Source organism: Balaenoptera borealis (assembly GCF_965194805.1).
Source record: "Balaenoptera borealis genome assembly, chromosome: 14".
In the NCBI taxonomy this organism is placed as follows: Eukaryota; Metazoa; Chordata; class Mammalia; order Artiodactyla; family Balaenopteridae; genus Balaenoptera; species Balaenoptera borealis.
The window spans coordinates 62,777,166-62,800,324 of NC_138875.1; the positions used below are offsets into that span (position 1 = coordinate 62,777,166).

General features: G+C 39.6%; 2 protein-coding genes across 51 annotated transcripts in view; one reads left to right on the forward strand and one right to left on the reverse strand.

The window, feature by feature from the left end:
* Positions 1-23,159, forward strand: part of PRELID3A (PRELI domain containing 3A) — a 109,249-nt gene that overhangs the window by 48,841 nt on the left and 37,249 nt on the right. For 13 of the 48 annotated variants that reach the window (XR_014234296.1, XR_014234297.1, XR_014234301.1 and 10 more), the window contains one exon: positions 16,542-16,633. The exons of 29 other annotated variants lie outside the window; for them this stretch is intronic. Coding sequence is in view for 15 of the 19 variants with exons in the window: in XM_082354894.1 (XP_082211020.1) it covers positions 16,542-16,633 (92 nt within the window). In the remaining 4 variants the exon portion in view is untranslated. 6 more of the 48 variants (XM_082354884.1, XM_082354887.1, XM_082354866.1 and 3 more) reach the window with 5 other exon arrangements.
* Positions 16,479-23,159, reverse strand: part of SPIRE1 (spire type actin nucleation factor 1) — a 219,072-nt gene continuing 212,391 nt past the window's right edge. For 2 of the 3 annotated variants that reach the window (XM_082354807.1, XM_082354800.1), the window contains one exon: positions 16,479-16,592. Coding sequence is in view for 2 of the 3 variants with exons in the window: in XM_082354800.1 (XP_082210926.1) it covers positions 16,554-16,592 (39 nt within the window). In the remaining variant the exon portion in view is untranslated. The remainder of the gene's footprint in view (positions 16,593-23,159) is intronic. The other variant, XM_082354812.1, reaches the window with a different exon arrangement.

The window sequence follows — 23,159 nt, forward strand, 5'->3', positions numbered from 1 at the left end:
CACAGGATCTTTAGTTGTGGCATGCGGACTTCTTAGTTGCGGCATGTGGGATCTAGTTCCCTGACCAGGGATTGAACCTGGGCCCCCTGCATCGGGAGCACGGACTCTTACCCACTGGACCACCAGGGAAGTTCCTACATTTTCTTTCTTTTTTTTTTTTTTTTTTAAATTTATTTATTTATTTATTTATTTTTGGCTGTGTTGGGTCTTCGTTTCTGTGCGAGGGCTTTCTCTAGTTGTGGCAAGCGGGGGCCACTCTTCATCGCGGTGCGCAGGCCTCTCACTATCGCGGCCTCTCTTGTTGCGGAGCACAGGCTCCAGACGCACAGGCTCAGTAGTTGTGGCTCACGGGCCTAGTTGCTCCGCGGCATGTGGGATCTTCCCAGACCAGGGCTCGAACCCGTGTCCCCTGCATTAGCAGGCAGATTCTCAACTGCTGCGCCACCAGGGAAGCCCCTACATTTTCTTTCTTATGTAGCATTTTTCTCCTTGAAGGTAGTAACTGTCTTATCCTCTTCATCTGTTTAATCTTATTTTTAGAAGTCGCTGGCTGAGTCCCCCACACTCTTCACCTCTTCACCTGCTCTCTGCAGCACCTTGTGACATCCTTTTCCAAGGTCAGACCCTGTAGGTAGCACACCCCTTTCTCATTTCTCTGGCGCTGCACTTCCTGGAGGCCAGTCTTGCTCTCTGACCAGCAGCTGTGTGGCTGTCATCCCTCCTGGCCATTTCCTCGGCTCGTCTCCCCTCCTGGAGCCCTTGTCTCCTGGCCTCCCTGCCTTCCTCTCTCTGTTTCTTACCACAGGATGGGGAAGGACGCCCCATAGTAGCTTCTAAGATTTGGCACATCTGAAAATGTCCCTTCTGTTTCCACTCTTCACTCAAAGCTTGGTTGGACATACAGCTGTAGATAAAAATACTTTCAGAATTTTGAAGGCTCTGCTCCATCGTTTTCCACTCCAATTCCTGAGCCTCTGTATGTGGCTTTTTTTTCCTCTCTGAAAACTTTCAGGATCTCTTTGTCCCTGATGTGAAATTTCATACAGCTAAGCTTTGTTTGAAGTGATCTTTTTAAATCTCTCTGTGCTGCACTGTGTGTGTTAAATTCCTGTTTTTGATGCTGCGCTACAATTATGTAAAACGTTACTGAGGGATGTAATGCAGGCAGCTTTGCAGCTTCCAGTGAGTCTATGTTAATTTCAAAATTAAAGGGTAAAAAAATACATAAATAGTGACTTCATGGAAAATGGTAGAGGTGGGTGCTCCCACCTCTGAAACAAATCAATAAACAGTCCTCCCATTGAAACAATCAGTAAACTGGCAAGAAAAAAATATGACAGAATCAACTTTTGTAGAACTCTGGATTCTAGTCAAATACCTAAACCAACAAGTGGGGCGCTGAATGAATCTTGATTAACCCACCCTGCAGATTTTGGACTTTGCAGCCTCCAAAAGTAGAGCAGCCAATTCCTTAAAATAAATCCCTGTGTGTATGTGTGTGTGTGTGTGTGTGTATGTGTGTATATATACACACACATACACACACACACACACACATTTTATTGGTTCTGTTTCTCTGGAGAACCCTGACTAATACACTATTGAAGCTAAAACTGGTATCAATTCAAACTAGATTTTTATGAATTTAAGATGATAATTATAATTACCAGGATACCCAGTAAGAAAATAACTAAAAACTATATAAAAAATAAAACAAAGGGGGAATTAAAATGTTATACTAGAAGAAAATCAAACATAATAGGAGGCAGTGAAGAAAGAATTCAGGAACAAAAGTTGTGAAATTTATAGAAAACAAATAGCAAAATGTAAGAAGTTAGTACATCTTTAACATTTACTTTAAAGGTAAATGGATTAAGTTTACCAATTAAAAGACAGAGATTGGCAGGATGGATGAAAAAACATGATCCTACTATATATGCTGCCTATAAAAGACTCACTTTAAAGCCAAAGAGGTAAATAGGTTGAATGTGAAAGGACGGAGAAAGATATTCCATGAAAATGGTAACTAAAAGAGAGCTGAGCTGGGTGGCCACACTAATATCAGAAAAAACAGACTTTAAGGCAAAAATTGTTACAAAAGGCAAAGAAAGATATATACATACCACGCTACAGAACCCCCAAATATATGCAGCAAACATTAGCAGAAGAGAGAAATAGACAATTCTATAATGATAGAGACTTCAATAGTCCACTTTCAATAATGGATAGAATGTCCATTATTGGATAGACAGAAGATCAGTAAATAAATGGAGGATTTGAAGTACGCTGTAAACCAACTTGACCTAACACACATATAGAACACTTCACCCAATAACAGCAGAATACACATTTTTCTCAAGAGCACATGGAATATTCTCCAGGATAGACCATAAACCAAGTGTCAGTAAATTTAAGAAGACTGAAATCATAGTATCTTTTGTGATCACAATGAAATGAAGTTAGAAATCAGTAGCATAAGGAAAACTGGAAAATTCACAAATGTGGAATTTAAAAAACGTACATCTAACAACCAGTGAGTCAAAGAAGAAATTATAAGTGAAATCATAAAATGGGATGAATGAAAATGAAAACAACATATTAAAACTTATGCAGTGAGAGCAGTGCTCAGATGGAAATTCATAGTTACAAACACATATGTTAAAAAAAGAGGAAAGCTGTCAAATCATTAACCTGACTTTAAGGACCTAGAAAATGAAGAAGCAGCTAAATCCATGGCTTGCAGAAGGAAAGAAATGATAAAGATTAGAGAGGAGATAAAATAGAAACTAGGAAAATTATAGAATTATTGAAACCAAAAGTTGTTTTGAAAAGATTAACAAAATTGACAAACCTTTAGTTAGACTGACCAAGAACAAAAGAGGATTCAAAATAAAAAAATCAGAATTGAAAGCGGGGGCATTACTACAGACCTTACAGAAGTAAAAGGATATAAGAAAATACAGGCATACCTCATTTTATTGCATTTCACTTTACTGCACTTTGCAGATACTGCGTTTTTTTTTTTTTACAAATTGAAGGTTTATGGCACCTCTGCCTCAAGCAAGTCTGTTGGCACCATTTTTCCAATAGCATTTGCTCACATCATGTCTCTGTGTCATGGTTTGGTAATTCTTGGAATATTTCAAACTTTTTCATTATTATTATATTTGTTACGGGGATCTGTTATCAGTGATCTTTGATGTCACTACTACAACATGCTGAAGGCTCAGATAATTAGCATTTTTTAGCAATAAAGTATTTTTAAATTAAAGTTATGTATATATATTTTTAGACATAATGGTATTGCATACTTAATATACTACAGTATAGCATAAACATAACTTTTATATGCACTGGGAAACCAAATATTTCTTGTGACTCGCTTTATTGTGATATTCACTTTATTTTCATGGTCTGGAATTGAACCTGCCATATCTCCAAGTTATGCCTGTACTATGAACGATTATACCAGAACAAATTAGATAACCTAAGTGAGATGGACAAATTTCTGGAAACATACAACTTACCAAAACTGATTCAGGAAGAAACAGAAAATCTCAACAGGCCTGTTACAGGTAGAGATTGAATCAGTAATTAAAAACCTCCCAACAAAGAAAAATCCAAACATTAAAGAAGAATTAACACCAATCCTTCACAAACTCTTCCAAAAAAACAGAGGAGGGAATACATCCTAACATTCTGAGAGACCGGTATTAGTCTGATACTAAAATTAGGCAAAGACACCCCCAGAAAATAAAACTACAGACTGATATCCTTTATGAATATTGATGCAAAAATCCTTAACAAAATACTTGTAAGCTGAGTAGGAAATAGAGAATAGGAAAATAACAGAATTATTGAAACCAGTGTTGTTTTGTTGAAAAGATTAATAAAATTGACAAACCTTCCAACTTTTTCACTAGTTTTTATCTTGGCAAGCTGTATTCTAGATTTCTAAATCTTTCTTGTTCATTATGGCATCCTGTCCTTACTTCCCTCCTGTCTATAGAGATGAGTGTGAAGGGAGCTTTCCTCTGTGTCCATCTGTGTTGGGGGCTTTACTCTGACACACTCAGCGCGAAGCATTGCTCTCTACACTGGGTGACCCTTTTCTGCAGTGAACCTCTTGTTCCATGACCTCTAGGTAACTGTATAATCTCATAGAGGTAATGGTCTAAACTTGTCATGTAGGGAGTTCTGTTCTAGAGGGAGACATGAATATTTGTCATTTGGGAAACCATGGTTTTTAAAAATATATATATACACATACATTTTTATTGCAGTATAGTTGATTTACAGTATTTTATATAAGTTTCAGATGTACTACATAGTGATTCACAATTTTTAATGGTTATATTCCATTTATAGTTATTATAAAATATTGACTATATTCCCTATGCTGTACAATGTATCCTTATTGCTTCTCTATTTTATACGTAGTAGATTGTTCCTCTTAATCCCCCACCCCTATCATGCCCCTCTCCCTTCCCTCTCCCCACTGGTAACCTCTAGTTTGTTTTCTGTATCTGTGAGTCTGTGCAAACCACATTTTTGAAGCAGGGATAAAAGTGCCAGAAAGGGTGGATTCTTGTGAGCCTTCTACAATGGCTATGGTGTTCAGAAGTCCCCTGTGTAGTTTTGGAGGAAGACTGCATTTTTAGGGCAAGGACAGTTGTAAATGTCAGTTATTTGGACTCTTCAATTTTCTAGTAGACTGAAGTTGGGTAAAAATAAGCACATGCATGTGCTGGGTTTTTATTCTCCTATGTTTTCCATTATCAATACATTTTTTTCTTGGGGGGTGTTAGTCATTAAGAAAGCAGTAGTGATTATCTTCAAAATTTGTTTAGTGCAAAAGTGTTTGGCTTTGTAACTTTCAGTTTGGTCTGGAAGTGGATTCAATATTTATTTGTATTTGGAATTCACCATTAGTACAGTAGCAAATGTTGTCTGACAGAATACACGAAGCTGAGTGCGGATGGCCGTGTGAAACTTAACCTTGATTTCTAATTTGAGAAATACTCTCTGCTAGCGTTTCTTAATGAGTATCTGTCAACACTGCTGTTGCACTGACCTTCAGAAGGTACCCCTGGCATCCAGGGGCGGCCCCCTCTCCTGAGATGACCTAGGCAGGAGGCTGGAGAACATGAGCGCGGTGGGACCTGACCGAGGCCTTCTTCCCCGGGAGGGTCCTCACTGCTATTCTCTCAGCCAGGTCACAAGGCCTTGGAGTGGGTTATCGGCTGCCTGAACTCAGAGCTGGAGGGGCTGGCAGCCCCCGCCTGCGCCAGGGCTTGAAGCACCACTGGCACGTGGCCTTGTGGTTCCCTGCACCCAGGACAGGAGACACAGAGTCCGGGCAGCAAGTTGACAGCCGGGGCTGCACACACACGCTCTACATGTGTGTCCAAGGGAACATTCGTGGTTACTGCATGCGTGCCTGGGGACACTGAGGAGAAGGACTCTGGAAAGGGGCTGAATTTGCTACATTCGGGCCTGTTGTTCACATTTACCTTTTTTTGGTGGAAAGATTTTTTGTTTAAGAAGTTAAACTTCTGATATCCCTTCCCTAGAAACCAAGGTATCAGGGTGAAAAAGGAATGGCTTTCTCACACTCCGTAACCTCCCACATTCAAATGGAAAGTTCTTGTGGGTGCTGATCCGCAGGTTTGCTGTGGTTGGAGACGTGGATATTTGCCTCGGATTCTCAGGAAGGATGACCTGTCAGAGGGCGGGAGCAGGTTTTAAACGTGAGAGCCTGAGGTTGGTCTTGGAGCTTGTTAACATGACACATTCCAGGCCGTCAGCCTCGGGGCTCCTGCCAGGTCCGGCTGTGGCTGCTCAGACCAGGCCTGGCGCTCAGTGGCCCAGGAGCCCTGTGCTCCGTCGGGGGGCTGGGCGTGGCCTCTGCCCAGCCTCCGCCGACCTGCCCATACTCAAGTCTCATGTTCTACAAACATCATTTCATTTGTTTGTCAGACATCATTATCTCCCACTGACCACAGACCTTAGATTTATTTACGGACATGTGTTTTTAATTATACGTATATAGTAACATAAAGAAAGCATCCTTATTTCATTTTAGTTTCTGAACATGAAATGGGATACATTTTTATGTTTAACCAAACCAACCAGTTTAGTGTTTTAGAGAAATGAGTATCAGGAGGAGGTGTTTGTTTTGATAATGTATTACTTGCGTAAGGTTTATTTTTTTGCCAAAAGCATAGAAATAAATCCAGAATTCTGCTGCCTTTCCTCAGTTTCCTGTGTTACATCCCTGTTATTGTGGCCCTGAAGTCTGGTAGGAATAAAAGTTGAAATGCACTAGTTACTGTGTCAAGTATGCAGATAAACCAGAAGTTACTGGGCTGATGTTCAGGAGAAACCGAGAATATTTTCTGGAAGCTGGGCCCCAGGCCATCCTGTGGTCTGTGTAGGCGCCAGCCTCCTGGTTGGGTGGCCCCGCCTCGCCATTACTGTAGAAGCAGTGCCAGGGGCTCTGGGATCAGAGGCTTCTCTTCTTGTAGGAAAAGCGATGGTGCTGAATATCCTTTGAAGAGTCTTCTGCCCATTTGGCATTAGAACCAACTGTTGCAAGTGTCTCTGATTTGAGCCAGTGTCTTTTGGCTTCGTAAGAGTGGGTGACTGTTTGCGCCAGCATTTCTGTCCTCATGTTAAGGAACGGGGTGCTTCGATGTAGGAGTTACCTGCTGGGTGTCTGTTACGAGTTCCATTTTCTTCCAGAGTAGTCTTCCCTAGCAGACCTCTACTTATGGCTAGGCCTTAGTGAATGCCCATATATTAAGAACAGATTTTCACAGGTTCTGTTACAACTTCAGTATCCAAAGGAGAGGCAGGGTCATTCTGGTGACTCTGGCGGCTAGGGAGAGAGCACTTTGCCAGCCCATCGTGGGGCTAAAGGCGTGTGGGAGTGAACCGGGCAGACCACGTGACCCCTGAGCTTTGTTCCTGTCTGTAAAGTGTGGACACTGGGACCTACCTCAAAGTATCCAACCAGAAAGCGAGGTGAAGGCCTCATGGCTCCCGGTCCACAGCGCCGTTTCTGCCTGTGCTGGCCTGTCGCTGGGCTGCAGAGTCCCTCAAGGGGACCACTGGTGGGGCTGGAATTGGGAACACTGGGCTTCACAGATGGAACATACTTTTTTTTAACAATGGTATTTTTGTTTTTTAAAAAAACTTTTATAATCACTAGTAAGAGTTAACTATCAACAGTGAAAGAGGCAGGCAGTAAGAAATGAATGGACACTGACTCAGTAGTGAATTGGATTTCTGGCCTTGACTTCTCATCACGTTCTATGCTTGTGTTTTCAGCTGTTATAGGACAGTTTGCTTAGGGCAGGAGTTGGCAAACCACAGCCCATGAGGTGGGAATGGTTTTTGTATCTTTAAAGGGTTGTAAATAAACCCCTCCACACAGGAGCGTACGTGACATAGACCTAAGAGGCCCACGAAGGCTGAAATATTTACCGTCTGGCCCTTTACAGAAAAAGTTTCTGTAAAGCCAACCCCTTTCTTAGAAATTCCACTGCATCTCTCAGTCAACATAAATAAAACTAAATTTGGTCCCTTCCACCGAACTGCTTTCCTCTCCCCGCTTTCTAATCAGTGCTCCTTCCATTTCCCAAGTACAAAACCTGAGGTATTTGAGACGTCTTCCCCCTGCTCATTCTCTGTAGCCATTTGGAAACCAAATATTGCTCTAAAAGGTCTCATCAATTCTCTGCCTTCTCATTTCACTGTCCCTGTCTGGTTTAGGTGCTTATTGCGTGGGGTGGCTGGCTGCCTCCTGCTGACCACACCCACATGTGGCCTCCTCCATAGAAAGGGCTGACCTGTGGGGTCAATGAAATACTGCAGAATACCCCATCATGGGTGTGGCTTCCCAGGCCGATCATGAAAGATGTGCTTTGGGGCAAGCTGGATGCCAGGTTGTGCGGACATGGGAGGAGCTGTCCCGGAAGCAGATCCTCTGGCCCCAGTGAAGCCTTCAACTAAGTGCACCCGCATTAGAGACCCAGGCTGGAGCCACCCAGCTAGAGCTGCACCCCACCTCCTGACCCATAGAAACCTGTGTGGCACTAAATGTTTATTATTAACTGATACTTCACCATGTACTAAGTACACTCACCTTTGAACTGGTCTCTCTTTCCTTCTGTTCCACTTCTTGTCAGATTACTCAAAAATAATCCTGTCGTAACTCCCCTTGATTAAAAAGCTAGAGCAATTTCTCATTACTTTTTGTTTTGTTTTTTATTTTTTAATTTTATTGGAGTATAGTTGATTTACAGTGTTGTGTTAGTTTCAGGTGTACAGCAAAGTGATTTAGTTATACATATATTCATTCTTTTTCAGATTGTTTTCTCAAATAGGTTTTCACAGAATATTGAGTAGAGTTCCCTGCGCTATACAGTAGGCCCTTGTTGGTTATCTGTCTTACATACAGCAGTGTGATTTATCCCTCTCCACCACGTTTCCTCTTTGGTAACCATAAGTTTGTTTCCGATATGTGAAAGTCTGTTTGTTTTGTAAATAAGTTCATTTGTATCATTTAAAAAAATTAGATTCCACATATGAGTGCTATCATATGATATTTGTCTTTCTCTGACTTACTTCACTTAGTGTGATAATCTATAGGTCCATCCATGTTGCTGCAAATGGCATTATTTCATTCTTTTTTATGGCAGAGTAAAATTCCATCATATATATGTACCACATCTTCTTTATCCATTCCTCTGTCGATGGACATTTAGGTTGCATCCATGTCTTGGCCATTGTAAATAGTGCTGCAGTGAACATTGGGGTGCATGCATCTTTTCGAATTATGATTTTCTCCGGATATATGCCCAGGACTGGGATCGTTGGATCATATGGTAGCTCTATTTTTAGTTTAAGGAAGCTCCATACTGTTCTCCATATTGGTAGTACCAATTCACATTCCCCACAACAGTGTACGAGGGTTCCCTTTCTCCACACCCTCTCTAGCATTTACTGTTTGTAGACTTTTTGATGGTGGCCATTCTGACCGAAGTGATACCTCATTGTAGTTTTGATTTGCATTCCTCTGATAATTAGTGATGTTGATGTCTTTTTATATGTTTTTTGGCCATTTCTTTGTCTTCTTTGGAGAAATGTCTATTTAGATCTTCTGCCCATTTTGTGATCGGGTTGTTTGTTTTTTTTTGTTTTTTTTGATATAGAGCTGCATGAGCTGTTTGTATATTTTGGAGATTAATACTTTGTTGGTCACTTTGTTGGCAAATGGGGTTGGCAACCCCATTCTGTGGGTTGTCTTTTCATTTTGTTTATGCTGTGCAAAAGCTTTTAAGTTTAATTAGGTCCCATTTGTTTATTTTTGTTTTTATTTTCATTACTTCTACAAGGTGGATCAAAGAAGACATTGCTGCAATATGTCAGAGAGTGTTCTGCCTATGTTTTCCTCTAGGAGTTTTATAGTGTCCAGCCTTACATTTAGGTCTTTGATCCATTCTGAGTTTATTTTTGTATATGGTGTTAGAGAGTGTTCTAATTTCATTCTTTTACATGTAGCTGTTCAGTTTTCCCAGCACCATTTATTGAAGAGACTGTCTTTTCTCCACTGTATGTTCTTGCCTCCTGTGTCATAGATAAATTGACCGTAGGTGCATAGGTTTATTTTTGGGCTTTCTATCCTGTTCCATTGATCTATATTTCTGTTTTTGCACCAGTACCATACTGTTTTGATGACTGTAGCTTTGTAGTATAGTCTGAAGTCAGGGAGCCTGATTCCTCCAGCTCCATTTTTCTTTCTCAGGATTGCTTTGGCTATTCGGGGTCTTTTGTGTTTCCATACAAATTAAAAAATTTTTTGTTCTAGTTCTGAGAAAAATGCCATTGGTAATTTTTTTTCTGGCCATGCCAGACAGCATGTGGGATCTTAGTTCCCTGACAAGGGATCAAACCTGTGGCCCCTGCATTGGAAGTGTGGAGTCTTAACCACTGGACTACCAGGGAAGTCCGCCATTGGTAATTTGATAGGGATTGCACTGAATCTGTAGATTGCTTTGGGTAGTATAGTCATTTTGACAATATTGATTCTTCCAATCAAGAACATGGTATATCTTTCCATCTATGTTTGTGATCTTCGATTTCTTTCATCAGCATCTTACAGTTTTCAGAGTAAAGGTCTTTTGTCTCCTCAGGTATGTTTACTCCTATTTTTATATATATATTTTAAAGATCTATTTATTATTTATTTATTTTTATTTTTGGCTGAATTGGGTCTTCGTTGTGGCATGTGGGATCTTCATTGAGGCATACGGGATCTTTCATTGCGGCACGCGGGCTCTTCATTGTGGTGCGCGGGCTTCTCTCTAGTTGTGGCATGTGGGTTTTCTCTTCTCTAGTTGTGGTGTGCAGGCTCCAGAACGTGTGGGCTCTGTAGTTTGCGGCATGCAGGCTCTAGTTGAGGCGCGCAAGCTCAGTAGTTGTGGCATGCGGGCTTAGTTGCCCTGTGGCATGTGGGATCCAATTTCCCCGACCAGGGATGGAACCCAAGTCCCCTGCATTGTAAGGTGGATTGTTTACCACTGGACCACCAGGGAAGTCCCTATTGCTGTTTTATTCTTTTTGATGCGATGGTAAATGGGATTGTTTCCTTAATTTCTCTTTCTGATCTTTTGCTGTTAGTATGTAGGAATGCAAGAGATTTCTGTGTATTAATTTTGTATCCTGCAACTTTACTGAATTCATTGATGAGCTCTAGTAGTTTTCTGGTAGCATCTTTAGGATTTTCTGTGTATAGTATCATGTCATCTGCAAACAGTGACTGTTTTACTTCTTTTCCAGTTTGGATCCTTTTTATTTCTTTTTCTTCTCTGGCTGCTGTGGCTAGGACTTCCACCAGTATGTTGAATAAAAGTTGCAACAGTGGACATCCTTGTCTTATTCCTGATCTTGGAGGGAATGCTTTCAGCTTTGCACTGTTGAGAATGATGTTAGCTCTGGGTTTGTTGTATATGGCGTTTATTATGTTGAGGTAAGTTCCCTCTATGCCCACTCTCACTGGAATCAAAACCAAGGTCTAGGCATTGGCCCAGATGATTCTGATCCAGGTGTCATCAGACCACACTTTGGGGCATATTGGGTCCCCTCCCTCCTCTGAACCCACCTTGAAATCTACTTCCATGAAGGTGTTCTTGACTGATACCAGCTCACAGCTTACTACAAATTCCTAGACATTTATATTGCTTTGGATTTTTTTGAACTATTCACACATGTATTTGACCAGGAGCCAAGATGAGATGTTTACTTTGCACACACAGCCCTGGGCATTCACTGAGTGCTTGGTAACGTGAGGACTGGATTCAGAATCATAGCCCTTGGTGGGAAAAGCAGGTGGAAACACAGCAGGGTCATGAGCACAGCATCGGAAGTGATGACCTCAGGTGTGATTCTGGGCTAGTGGTTTGACCTTGGGCAAATGACCACTTTGCTATTCCTGTTTTTCAGATGTAAAAGAGGGTATGCACAGCACCTGCTTAGAGTTGAGTATCAGAGTTGTGGCTGAGGGTGCTTTGCACAGTACCTGATACGGAAAAGTGCTTGAAACCAAGCAGGACCCTGCAGGGCCTTTGTGGTGACAGACCCCACCCTCCTATGTCCCCTGCCTCTTGTTTGTAGAAAAGCTTTAGCCTCCTAGGGCTTCCCCAATTTCCAAAGAGCAAATTTAATCAGAGAAGTGAGAAAATGCAGAAACAAATGAAAACAGTCAAGCAAGTCAAAGTAATGATAATTTAGCCATTAAACGAACTCAAGGAGCTTTAGTTCCTCCTCAAGGGCTATAGGTAATATCCTAAACTATATCCTGAGTTGTTTTGCAGATACTAAACCCTCACCAGGTGGAGAAGTTAACTGCATATTGACCACAAGCACATAGACCCCTAGAGTGGTTAGAATCAGAAGGTTGATGATGTTAACTGCTGAAATACCACCCTGTTACCTCACCACCCACCAATCAGACAAATGTCCACAGGCTGATATGGCACCCATGACCCTCTCCCTCACCTTGCCTTTAAAAACCCTTGGCTGAAGGACATCAGGGAGTTTGGGTCTTTTGGTCACGAGCTGCCCATTCTCCTTGCTTGGCCCCATGTTGGGTGCCTTGCAATAAATGCTGTACTTTCCTTCACCACAACCTAGTGTCAGTAGGTTGGCTTTGCTGCATGTTGGGCGAGCGGACCCAAATTTGGCTGGAAAACAATTTTGGTGGCCCAGGTGGGCCTTCCATCCCAAGTGGGCATCTTGCCAATGGCACACTGGCCCCTGGCCATTGGCAGCTCATGGATCCTGTCCAGCAGCTGCCTGAGCACTTTTTTCTCAGGAGCAGCCCCAAGTGCTTGCACTGACTGGACATTGCTGGCCCATGGCAGTTTTGATTCCATGGTGAAGGAAACTAGGCTCTGGTCCTGATCTAGTCTGGTCTGTGAGACCTCTCTGGTAAGTGGCAGAATGTCCTATGTGACTACACCAGGGTATTCTTCCCTACTGGGTTGCCTTGCTTGGAATTTTCCTTTTGGCAGGGGCTGTGTGGAGGGGAGACGTAAAACTTGGTCATCTGGTTTTAAGTGGAATGCCACTTTAATTGGATTTCCCCTTCTGGGTCGAGGAGTCCCTCAGCCATCCAGCACTGCCTGAGTGGTAATTGGAAAACTCCCTGTTAGACCAAGGCTGATCTGCACCCCTGTCTGGAATTCCAAATAAGAAACTTTCCATTCTCATGCTAGGGAACTACAACCCTGAAAGGCCACCAGATAACACTCTGCCTGGTTCTGATGTGTTTCTGGAAATATCTGCAAAATGAGAAAAAGCGGGGGGGGGCAGGAATCAGAGCTCTGTTCCATCTCGTAGTACCCTGGGATGTATTTTGCAAAACTGGGAGAGCTTTAGTTATGCTCCTACAAAGAGATAGAAAGAAAATGATTTTTCCAACACTGTGTGGCCACAATATTCTTTAGACTTGAGAAAAATTCCAAAACTGGTTCTTTTTTTACTCAGAGAAAACTGGCTTGATAAAATATTTTTTCAAAATTCTGATCCTGCGAGAACAAAAGTATTCCTAGGAGAAAGCTTTAAGTTATAACTCTTATCATGTCCTTGGAATGCAAACACAGTCCACAATGCCTGAGACTACAGCCTTGGGTTAATCAGTAGAACCTGAAACTGAAAGGAAAAAAGGGAAAAGAGGCTTAAAATTCAAGTGAGTAAACTTACTCCAACTGTTATTTATAAACTAATGAGTTTTATAATGTCTGATTCATGACTAAGTTTTAAAATAAAGCTATGAGATCTCTGATTCTGTCTTCATGTAAAAATGAACCTATGAATGAGCTCTATTTAATTTGCTTAAAGGAAATTAAGTGCTTATATAAATTCTCAGAAATACAACAGAAACTCTCACGTGATTTGGGGAATATTCAATATTAAATTAATATCTGGCATTAAAGTTACAGTTTGTTGGTTTAATTAATACAGAAATGTCTTTACAGTCATCAATATTAAATATAATACTTTTATCATACCTAGATTTAATAGAAGCCAAATAAGTTCATATGATATCTGCTGTAAAATTTGTCAGCAAAACAAATTAACTTGGTATGATGATATTTTCATAAGCACTGAAATAGAGATAAATGGGATAGAAGCTTTTAGGTGAACTCTTTAGGAATAATTATGCTTTAATTTCTCCAGAGGTTGGTAACTTGAAATTTTAGAATTTTACTAAATTAAGGTAAATGATGAGAATTCATTGAATGTTTAGATCATTTTTTTAAAAATTTTATTTATTTATTTATGGCTGTATTGGGTCTTCGTTTCTGTGTGAGGGCTTTCTCTAGTTGCGGCAAGCGGGGGCCACTCTTCATCGCGGTGTGCGGGCCTCTCACTATCGCGGCCTCTCTCGTTGTGGAGCACAGGCTCCAGACGCGCAGGCTCAGTAATTGTGGCTCACGGGCCTAGTTGCTCCGCGGCATGTGGGATCTTCCCAGACCAGGGCTCGAACCCGTGTCCCCTGCATTGGCAGGCAGATTCTCAACCACTGCGCCACCAGGGAAGCCCCCTAGATCATTTTTAATTAAGATAAAATACTGGAATATTGATTGCTAGGCAAGTCTAAGTTTGCCTATCTTCTTATGAGAGAAAAGCCTAAAAACGTATGTTTATTAGACAAACGTCTTGGACCATGTTAAAAGAAAGAAATTATGCTATGAGAAAATGTATGTTTTTAAAGGTTATGGAATGTTTTCATTAAATGTGCCAGTCAGGAAATGCTGATGTAAGAAACAGTTCACAATTGCTTGCTTCTTGGTTTTTGCTAGAGAATAAGGTTTTTAAAGCTTAAAAATTACAATATATATGCAATTAAACTACTAAGGATAGTAAGGGAAGCTTTACAATATGTAAAGAAAGTAGTATATATGTTGTCAATGAGAGAAGGTATAAAGAATGGAAATATTTTGTTAAGTGAAAAAAAGTAATTTTATTCTAGAGCTGGTTGTTTCTGGATGAGAAAGAAAATAAGGGACAAACTAATATGGATACAGAAAGTGATAGAATGTTTGTGGAAAAGGAACCTTGAGAAAAGAGTTTTGTTCCTGGCCAACACTGGCTAAGATTAGATTCAATTTAATTAAGTAAATAAATTTTGTTACTAAAAGTAGGCTGGTACAAACTGGAGTTTGATTTTCTCTGTTAAGAGAACAAAGTTTTCCTGCAATATTGAGCTGCTTTTGATAACAGATTGTAAGCTTCATAGGTTTCTTTCTCTGGCTGATGTTGGGATGTTTCAAAGGGCCTGTAAAGCATCTCAGTGAGAAATATTAAACTAATTAGAATTATTTGGTATATTAAATTACATGAGAAGCATTGGCAAATGAGTGGTGATAAACATTCTTAGGTTATACTGTATGGATAAATGTCATTAGTATAAGTGTTCTAGAAATTATATGAAGTTCCTAAAATTTGAATATGTCCTGATATTATGTTATCAGTCAGTTTTAGCTATTATCTTAAAATGTTGTTTATCAACTTGGTTAAGTTTGTCCAATTGCATTTTAATCAGATCTTTACCTGTGCCTTTTTAAGTCTTTTTTCATCCATGGAGAGTTATTGTTTCACTCTGATGCTTTTGCAAAAATGCTTCATCTTCAAGACAATTCATAGAAAGGACTTTTGGACAAGTATAGGTTTCTGATAACTTTCAGATCATACAGCTGAACTCGGTAAGAAATTAAAGAATTATAATAGAAACCCTAATGACCTCATAAAACTGTTTACCAAATGTTTGTCTCCCTATCAAAATGGAAAGAAAATTCTCTAGTAAAGTTGTCACAGAGTATAACTAATCATGACATGTATCACTGCTTGTTTTAAGGCTATTGCTAGAAGCACATGTACAATGTTTATGAGACAATTCAGTATAATTGATAAAATGTATAGCCTATAAAATGCTTCCCCATTAATCTAGCTCTGAGCTTGTTTACTGTCAGTTTTCCCCCCAATGTGGACAACTAGGCAAATGTGTGTACGCACAAAAGTAGGCCTAGCACTGAGGGACAGGATAACCAGGGCAGGCAACTACCACCCTGGCATCGAGGGACAAATATTTTGATCATCAATGCTTTCTATAGAAAGATTTGCAATCAAAAGGGGAAAATGACGGAGGAAATTTTCACATATTGAGGTAGGGGGATGTCATTCTGGCATACACATGATTTAACTTGAACTTTAGGCTAATCAAAACAGTCTGTTTATGGCCTATTAAACATACATCGTATATCTGCTTTAACGATTAAATGAAATAATGCATTTAAAAAAATAAAAATAGAATAACCATGGTTCAGGCATCCAAATGGAGCTGGGTGTCCATTGTGGACATGGTTTCAGACGTGTTCCTGTATTACTGAGAACTTAAATTTTCTGAATTGTATGAGACTCAAGGACACCACCAGCTGTTCTCAAAACATTATCTGCTAGCAGCTGCCACCTTTTGGTCATAAGGTCTCCTCTTGTAACTATGAAACCTTTCTCTTACTTTAGGAATAGTAATGGCAAATGAGACAACTCAAGACGTAGCCTGCCAGCAGAAGGCACTACATTCTTTAACAAGAATAATACGAGAAAATAAAATTGCTTTAAATTTTGTTTTAGCAAAAAAGGAGATATATGTGTAAATGGCCAGTAGCTCCTGCTATGTATATATTTACACCCCGGAAAAGCTGAAACCCAAATAACTAGAATAATTCCAAAGGTTACTTGGTTACAGAATGTATGTAAAGAGGAATGACCCACTTCAAAACTTATTTTTTCTGATTGCTATCTGGAATAGGAAGACTCTTTCAGGGACTACTACAAGGGTGTGCATTTTGGTCATTATCATCACTGTAATACGAGTACTAATTTTCAAGTATTTGTTCAGGTACTATGACAGAGGAATCAGGGACTTCCCTGGTGGTCCAGTGGTTAAGACTCCCATGTTTCCACTGCAGGGGGGTACAGGTTCAATCCCTGGTCGGGGGATTAAGATCCTGCGTGCTGTGCTGTGTGGTGAAAAAAAAAGACAAAGCAATCAAAGAGAGAGGTAATATTTTTCATAATACAAAATATTGATGCTAAGCTTGAGACTTGAGAATTCTTTAAAATTAAAGTCAATGAAAGATTTGACAGCCAATATGGTGGAGTAGAAAGACCCTGAGCTCACCTTCTCTCACGAGCACGCCAAAATCACAACTATCTGCAGAACAACCATTGGCGAAAAAGACTGGAACCTACCAGAAAAGATCTTCTAAAAAAAGCAACCCCAACAAGACAGGAGGGGCATACACATGATATAATCAAAATTCCATACCTCTCCCTTGGGTGGGCAACACACACCTGGAGAATAATTATATTGCAGAGGTTCTCCTACAGCAGTGAGAGTTCTGAGCCCCACGTCAGGCTCCCCAGTCTGGAGGTCCAGCACCAGCAAGATGAGCCCCCAGAGCATTTGGCTTTGAAGGCCAGCAGGGCTTAACTGGAGGAGGCCCACAGGACTGGGGAAATAAGAAACTTCACTCTTAAAGGGTGCACACAAAACCTCATGCACCCTGGGACCCAGGGCGAAAGCAGTAATTTGATAGGAGCCTGGGCCAGACCTACCTGCAGGTCTTGAAGAGTCTCCTGGAGAGGTGGGGGGTGGCTGCAGCTCACCCTGGAGACATAGACACTGGGGGCAGACATATTGGGGAACTTTCAGCTGCGTGAACACTACTGAGGCTGGTGGCTGACACCTTGGATCATCAGTGCCAAGACCTGGCCCCACCAAACAGCCTGCAGGTGCCAGTGCTGGGACACCTACCGAAGGCCACTTCTCCAAGGTCAAGAAATGTAACCAACCTACCACATACATAAAAATACAAATAGCAACTTAGACAAAATGATGTGGCAGAAGATTATGTTCCAGACGAAGGAAAAAGATAAAACCCCCGAAGAAGAACTAAGTGAAGTGGAGATAGGTAATCTACCCGAGAAAGAGTTCAGAGTAGAGATGATCAAAAGAACTCTGGAGGGGAATGGATGCACAGAGCAAGAAGTTAGAAGTTTTTCACAAAGAATTAGAAAACAGAACAACCAGAGATGAAGAATACAGTAACTGAAATGAAAAATACACGAGAAGGAATCAATAGTAGACTAAATGATTCAGAAGAACGGATCAATGAGCTGGAAGACAGAGTAGCAGAAATCACTGCCGCTGAACAGAAAAAAGTAAAAATGAAAAGAAATGGGGACAATTTGAGAGACCTCTGGGACAATATCAAGTGCACTAGTAGGGGTCCCAGAAGGAGAAGAGAGGGAGAAAGGGCCTGAGAAAATATATGAAGAGATAATAGCTGAAAACCTCCCTAACCTGGGAAAGGAAAGAGTTACCCAAGATCAGGAAGCACAGAGAGTCCCATACAGGATTAACCCAAAGAGGAACACACCAAGATGCACTGTAGTCAAAATGACAAAATTTATAAAAGATAGAACATGAAAAGCAGCAAATAACACACAAAGGAGCTCCCATAAGGCTATCAGCTGATTTTTCAGCAGAAACTCTGCAGGCCAGAAGGGACTGGCACAATATATTTAAAGTGATGAAAGGGAAAAACCTACAACCAAGAATACTCTACCCAGCAAGGCTCTCATTCAGATTTGATGGAGAAATCAAAAATTTTATAGACAAGCAAAAGCTAAAAGAATTCACCGCCACACCAGTTTTACAACAAATGTTAAAGGAAGTTCTCTAGGTGAAAAATAAAAGGCCACAACTAGAAACAAGAAAGTTGCAGAATGAAAAAGCTCACCAGTAAAGACAAACATACAGTAAAGGTAGGAAATCATCCACACACAAAGCTAGAAGGGAGGTTAAAAGACAAAAGTAGTAAAATCATCTGTATCCACAATAAGCAGTTAAGGGATAACAAAAACAATTAGATGTAAAATATATCAAAAACAGTAATTGTGAGGGGAGGAGAGTACAAATGCAGGGTATTTAAAATGCATTGGAAATTAAGAGATCAGCAACTTAAAATAATCATGTATATATAAATACTGCTACACCAAAACCTCATGGTAACCACAAGCCAAAAATCTGTAATAGATAAAAACACAAAAAAGAAAAAGGAATCCAGACATAATAGTAAAGATAGTCATCAAAAAAAAAAAAAAAAAGTCATCAAATCACAACAGAACACAGGGAGGAAAGAGGAAAAAAAAGACCTACAAAAACAAATCCAAAATAATTAACGGGACTTCCCTGGTGGTCCAGTGGTTAAGAATACGTGCTTCCACCTCAGGGGATGTGGGTTCAATCCCTGGCCCAGGAACTAAGATCCCACATGCTGCACAGCCGGAAAAAAAAAAAAATGGCAGTAAGAACATATGTACTGATAACTACATTGAATGTAAATGGACTAAATCCTCCAACCAAGAGACACAGACTGGCTAAATGGATACAAAAACAAGACCCATATATATGCTACCTACAAGAGACTCACTTCAGATCTAGAAATTCATACAGACTGAAAATGAGGGGATGGAAAAAGGTGTTCCACACAAATGGAAATCAAAAGAAAGCGAGAGTAGCAATACTTACATCAGACAAAATAGGCTTTAAATTGAAGACTGTTACAAGAAACAAAGAGGGACGCTACATAAGAAGATATAACAATTGTAAACATATAGGCACCCAACATAGGAGCGCCTCAATATATAAGGCAAATATTAACAGACATAAAAGGAGAAAGTGACAGTAACACAATAGTAGTGGGGGACCATAATACCCCACTTACATCAATGGACAACTCATCCAGACAGAAAATCAATAAGAAAACACAGGCCTTAAATAACACATTAGATCAACTTGACTTGATTGGTATTTATAGAGCATTCCATCCAAAAGCAGCAGAATACACATTTTTTCCAACTGCACATGGAACATTCTCCAGGATAGATCACACGCTAGGTCACAAAACAAGCCTTGGTATGTTTAAGAAAACTGAAATCACACAAGCATCTTTTCCAACCACAACACTATGAGACTAGAAATGAACTACCAAAAAAGAAAAAACAAAAAAAAAACACTGCAAGAAAACCAAACAGGTGGAAGCTAAACAACATGCCACTAAACAACCAATGGCTCACTGAAGAAATCAAAGAGGAAGTTAAAAAATACCTAGAGACAAATGAAAATGAAAACACAATGACCCAAAAACCTATAGGACATGGCAAAAGCAGTTCTAAGAAGAAAGGTTATAAAGATACAAGCTTACCTCAGGAAACAAAGTCTCAAGCAGCCTAATTTTACACGTAAAGCAACTAGAGAAAGAAGAACAAACAAAACCCAAAGTTAGTAGAAGGAAAGAAATCATAAAGATCAGAGCAGAAATAAATGAAATAGAGACTAAAACAAAACCAAAACCAAAAAACAACAGAAAAGATCAATGAAACCAAAAGCTGGTTCTTTGAAAAGATAAACCTTTAACCAGACTCATCAAGAAGAAAAGGAAGAGGGCCCAAATCAATAAAATCACAAATGAAAAAGAAGTTACAACCAATACCACAGAAATACAAAGGATCATAAGAGACTACTACAAGCAACTATATGCCAATAAAATGGACAACCTAAAAGAAATGGACAAATTCTTAGAAAGGTACAATCTCCCAGGACTGAACAAGGAAGAATTAGAATATGAACAGACCAATTACCAATACTAAAATTGAATCAGTAATTTAAAAACTCCCCCAAAACAAAAGTCCAGGACCAGATGGCTTCTTCAGAGGTGAATTAGCGAAGAGTTAACACCCATCCTTCTGAAACTATTCAAAAAAATTGCAGAGGAAGGAACACTTCCAAACTCATTCTGTGAGGCCACAATCACCCTGATGCCAAAACCAGACAAAGATATCACACTCAAAAAAAGAAAATTACAGGCCAATATCACTGATGAACATAGATGTAAAACTCAACAAAATACTAGTGAACTGACTCCAACAATACATTAAAAGGATCATACACCATGATCAAGTGGGATTTATCCCAGGGATGCAAGTATTTCTCAACGTCCATGAATCAATCAATGCACTATAACATATTAACAAACTGGAGAATAAAAACATTCGATCATCTCAGTAGATGCAGAAAAAGCTTTTGATAAAATTCAACATCCACTTATGATAAACTCTTCAGAAAGTGGGCATAGAGAGAACATACCTCAACATAATAAACGCCATATATGACAAACTCATACACAACAGCTAATACCATACTTAACAGTGAAAAGCTAAAACCATTCCCTATAAGATAAGGAACAAGACAAGGATGACCACACTTGCCACTTTTATTCAACATAGTTTTGGAAGTCCTAGCCACGGCAATCAGAGAAGAAAATGAAATAAAAGGGATGCAAACTGGAAAGGAAGAGGTAAAACTGTCACTGTTTGCAGATGACATACTATACATAGAAAATCCTAAAGATGCCACCTGAAAACTACTAGAGCTCATCAATGAATCTGGTAAAGTTGCAGGATACAAAATTAATACACAGAAATCTGTTGCATTTCTATAGATTAACAATGAACTATCAGAAAGAAAAATTAATGAAACAATCCTATGTACCATTGCATCAAAAAGAATAATATACTTAGGTATAAACCTACCTAAGGAGGCAAAAGACCCATACTCTGAAAACTATGAGACACTGATGAAAGAAACTGAAGACCACACAGATGGAAAGATATAGTGTGTTCTTGGATTGGAAGACTCAATACTGTTAAAATGACTGTACTACCCAAAGTAATCTACAGATTCAATGAAATCCCTATCAAATTACCAATGGCATTTTTCACAGGATTAGAACAAAAACATTTTTCTTTATTAGAACAAAATTTTTTTTAAATTTGTATGGAAACAGAAAAGACCCTGAATAGCCAGAACAATCTTGGGAAAGAATGGAGCTGGAGCAATCATGCTCCCTGACTTCAGACTATACTACAGAGCTACAGTCATCAAAACAGTATGGTACTGGCACAGAAACAGACACATAGATCAATGGAACAGGATAGATAGCCCAGAAATAAACCCATGAACTTATGGTCAATTAATCTATGACAAAGGAGGCAAGAATATATAATGGAGAAAAGACAGTCTCTTCAATAAGTGATGCTGGAAAAACTGGACAGTTACAGCTAAAAGGATGAAATTATAACATTCTCTAACACCATATAGAAAAATAAACTCAAAATGGATTAAAGACCTAAATGTAAGACCAGACACTATAAAACTACTAGAGGAAAACATAGGCAGAATGCTCTTTGACATAAATTGCAGCAATATTTTTTTGGATCTGTTTCCTGGAGTAATGGAAACAAAAGCAGAAATAAATAAACTAATTAAACTTAAAAGCTTTTGCACAGCAAAGGAAACCATAAACAAAACGAAAAGACAACCTATGGAATGGGAGAAAATTTTGCAAATGATGCAACCGACAAGGGATTGATATCCAAAATATACAAATAGCTCATACAATTCAATAACAAAAAAACCAAACAACCCAATCAAAAAATGGGCAGAAGATCTAAATAGACATTTCTCCAAAGAAGACATACAGATGGCCAACAGGCACGTGAAAAGATGCTCAACATCACTAATTATTAGAGAAATGCAAATCAAAACTACAATGAGGTATCACCTCACACCGGTCAGAATGGCCGTCATCAAAAAATCTACAAATAATGCTGGAGAGGATGTGGGGGAAAGGGAACCCTCTTACACTGTTTTGGCAGGAATGTAAATTGGTGCAGCCACTACAGAGAACAGTATGGAGGTTCCTTAAAAAACTAAAAACAGAGTTACCATATGATCCAACAATCCCATTCCTGGGCATATATCTGGAAAAGATGAAAACTCTAATTCAAAGAGATACATGCACCCCAATGTTCACAGCAGCACTATTTACAATAGCCAAGACATGGAAGCAACCTAAATGTCCATCAGTGGATGGATGAATAAAGCAGCTGTGGTACATACATACAGTGGAATATTACTCAGCCATAAAAAAGAGTGAAATAATGCCATCTGCAACAACAAGGATGGACCTAGAGATTATCATACTAAGTGAAGTCAGAGAAAGACAAATATCATGCATCACTTATATGTGGAAAAAATGATACAAATGAACTTATATACAAACAGAAATAGACCCACAGACATAGAAAACAAACTTACAGTTACCAAAGGGGAATGGGGGTGAGGGATAAATTAGGATTTGAGGATTAACATATACACACTACTATATATAAAACAGATAACCAACTGTATAGCACAGAGAACTATACTCAGTATACTGTAATAACCTATAAGGGAAAAGAATCTGAAAAAGAATACGTGTGTGTGTGTGTGTATACACACACCCATGTATAACTGAATTACTTTGCTGTACACCTGAAACACTGTAGATCAATTATACCTTAACTTTAAAAAATAATAAAGTCAATGACTTTCTCTCCTCTTATCCTGAAAATTTGGCTTTGCCCCCATTCAGCAGTTAGTAGCCAGAGCAGTCATCATTCCTGTTCCCCTCAGGATT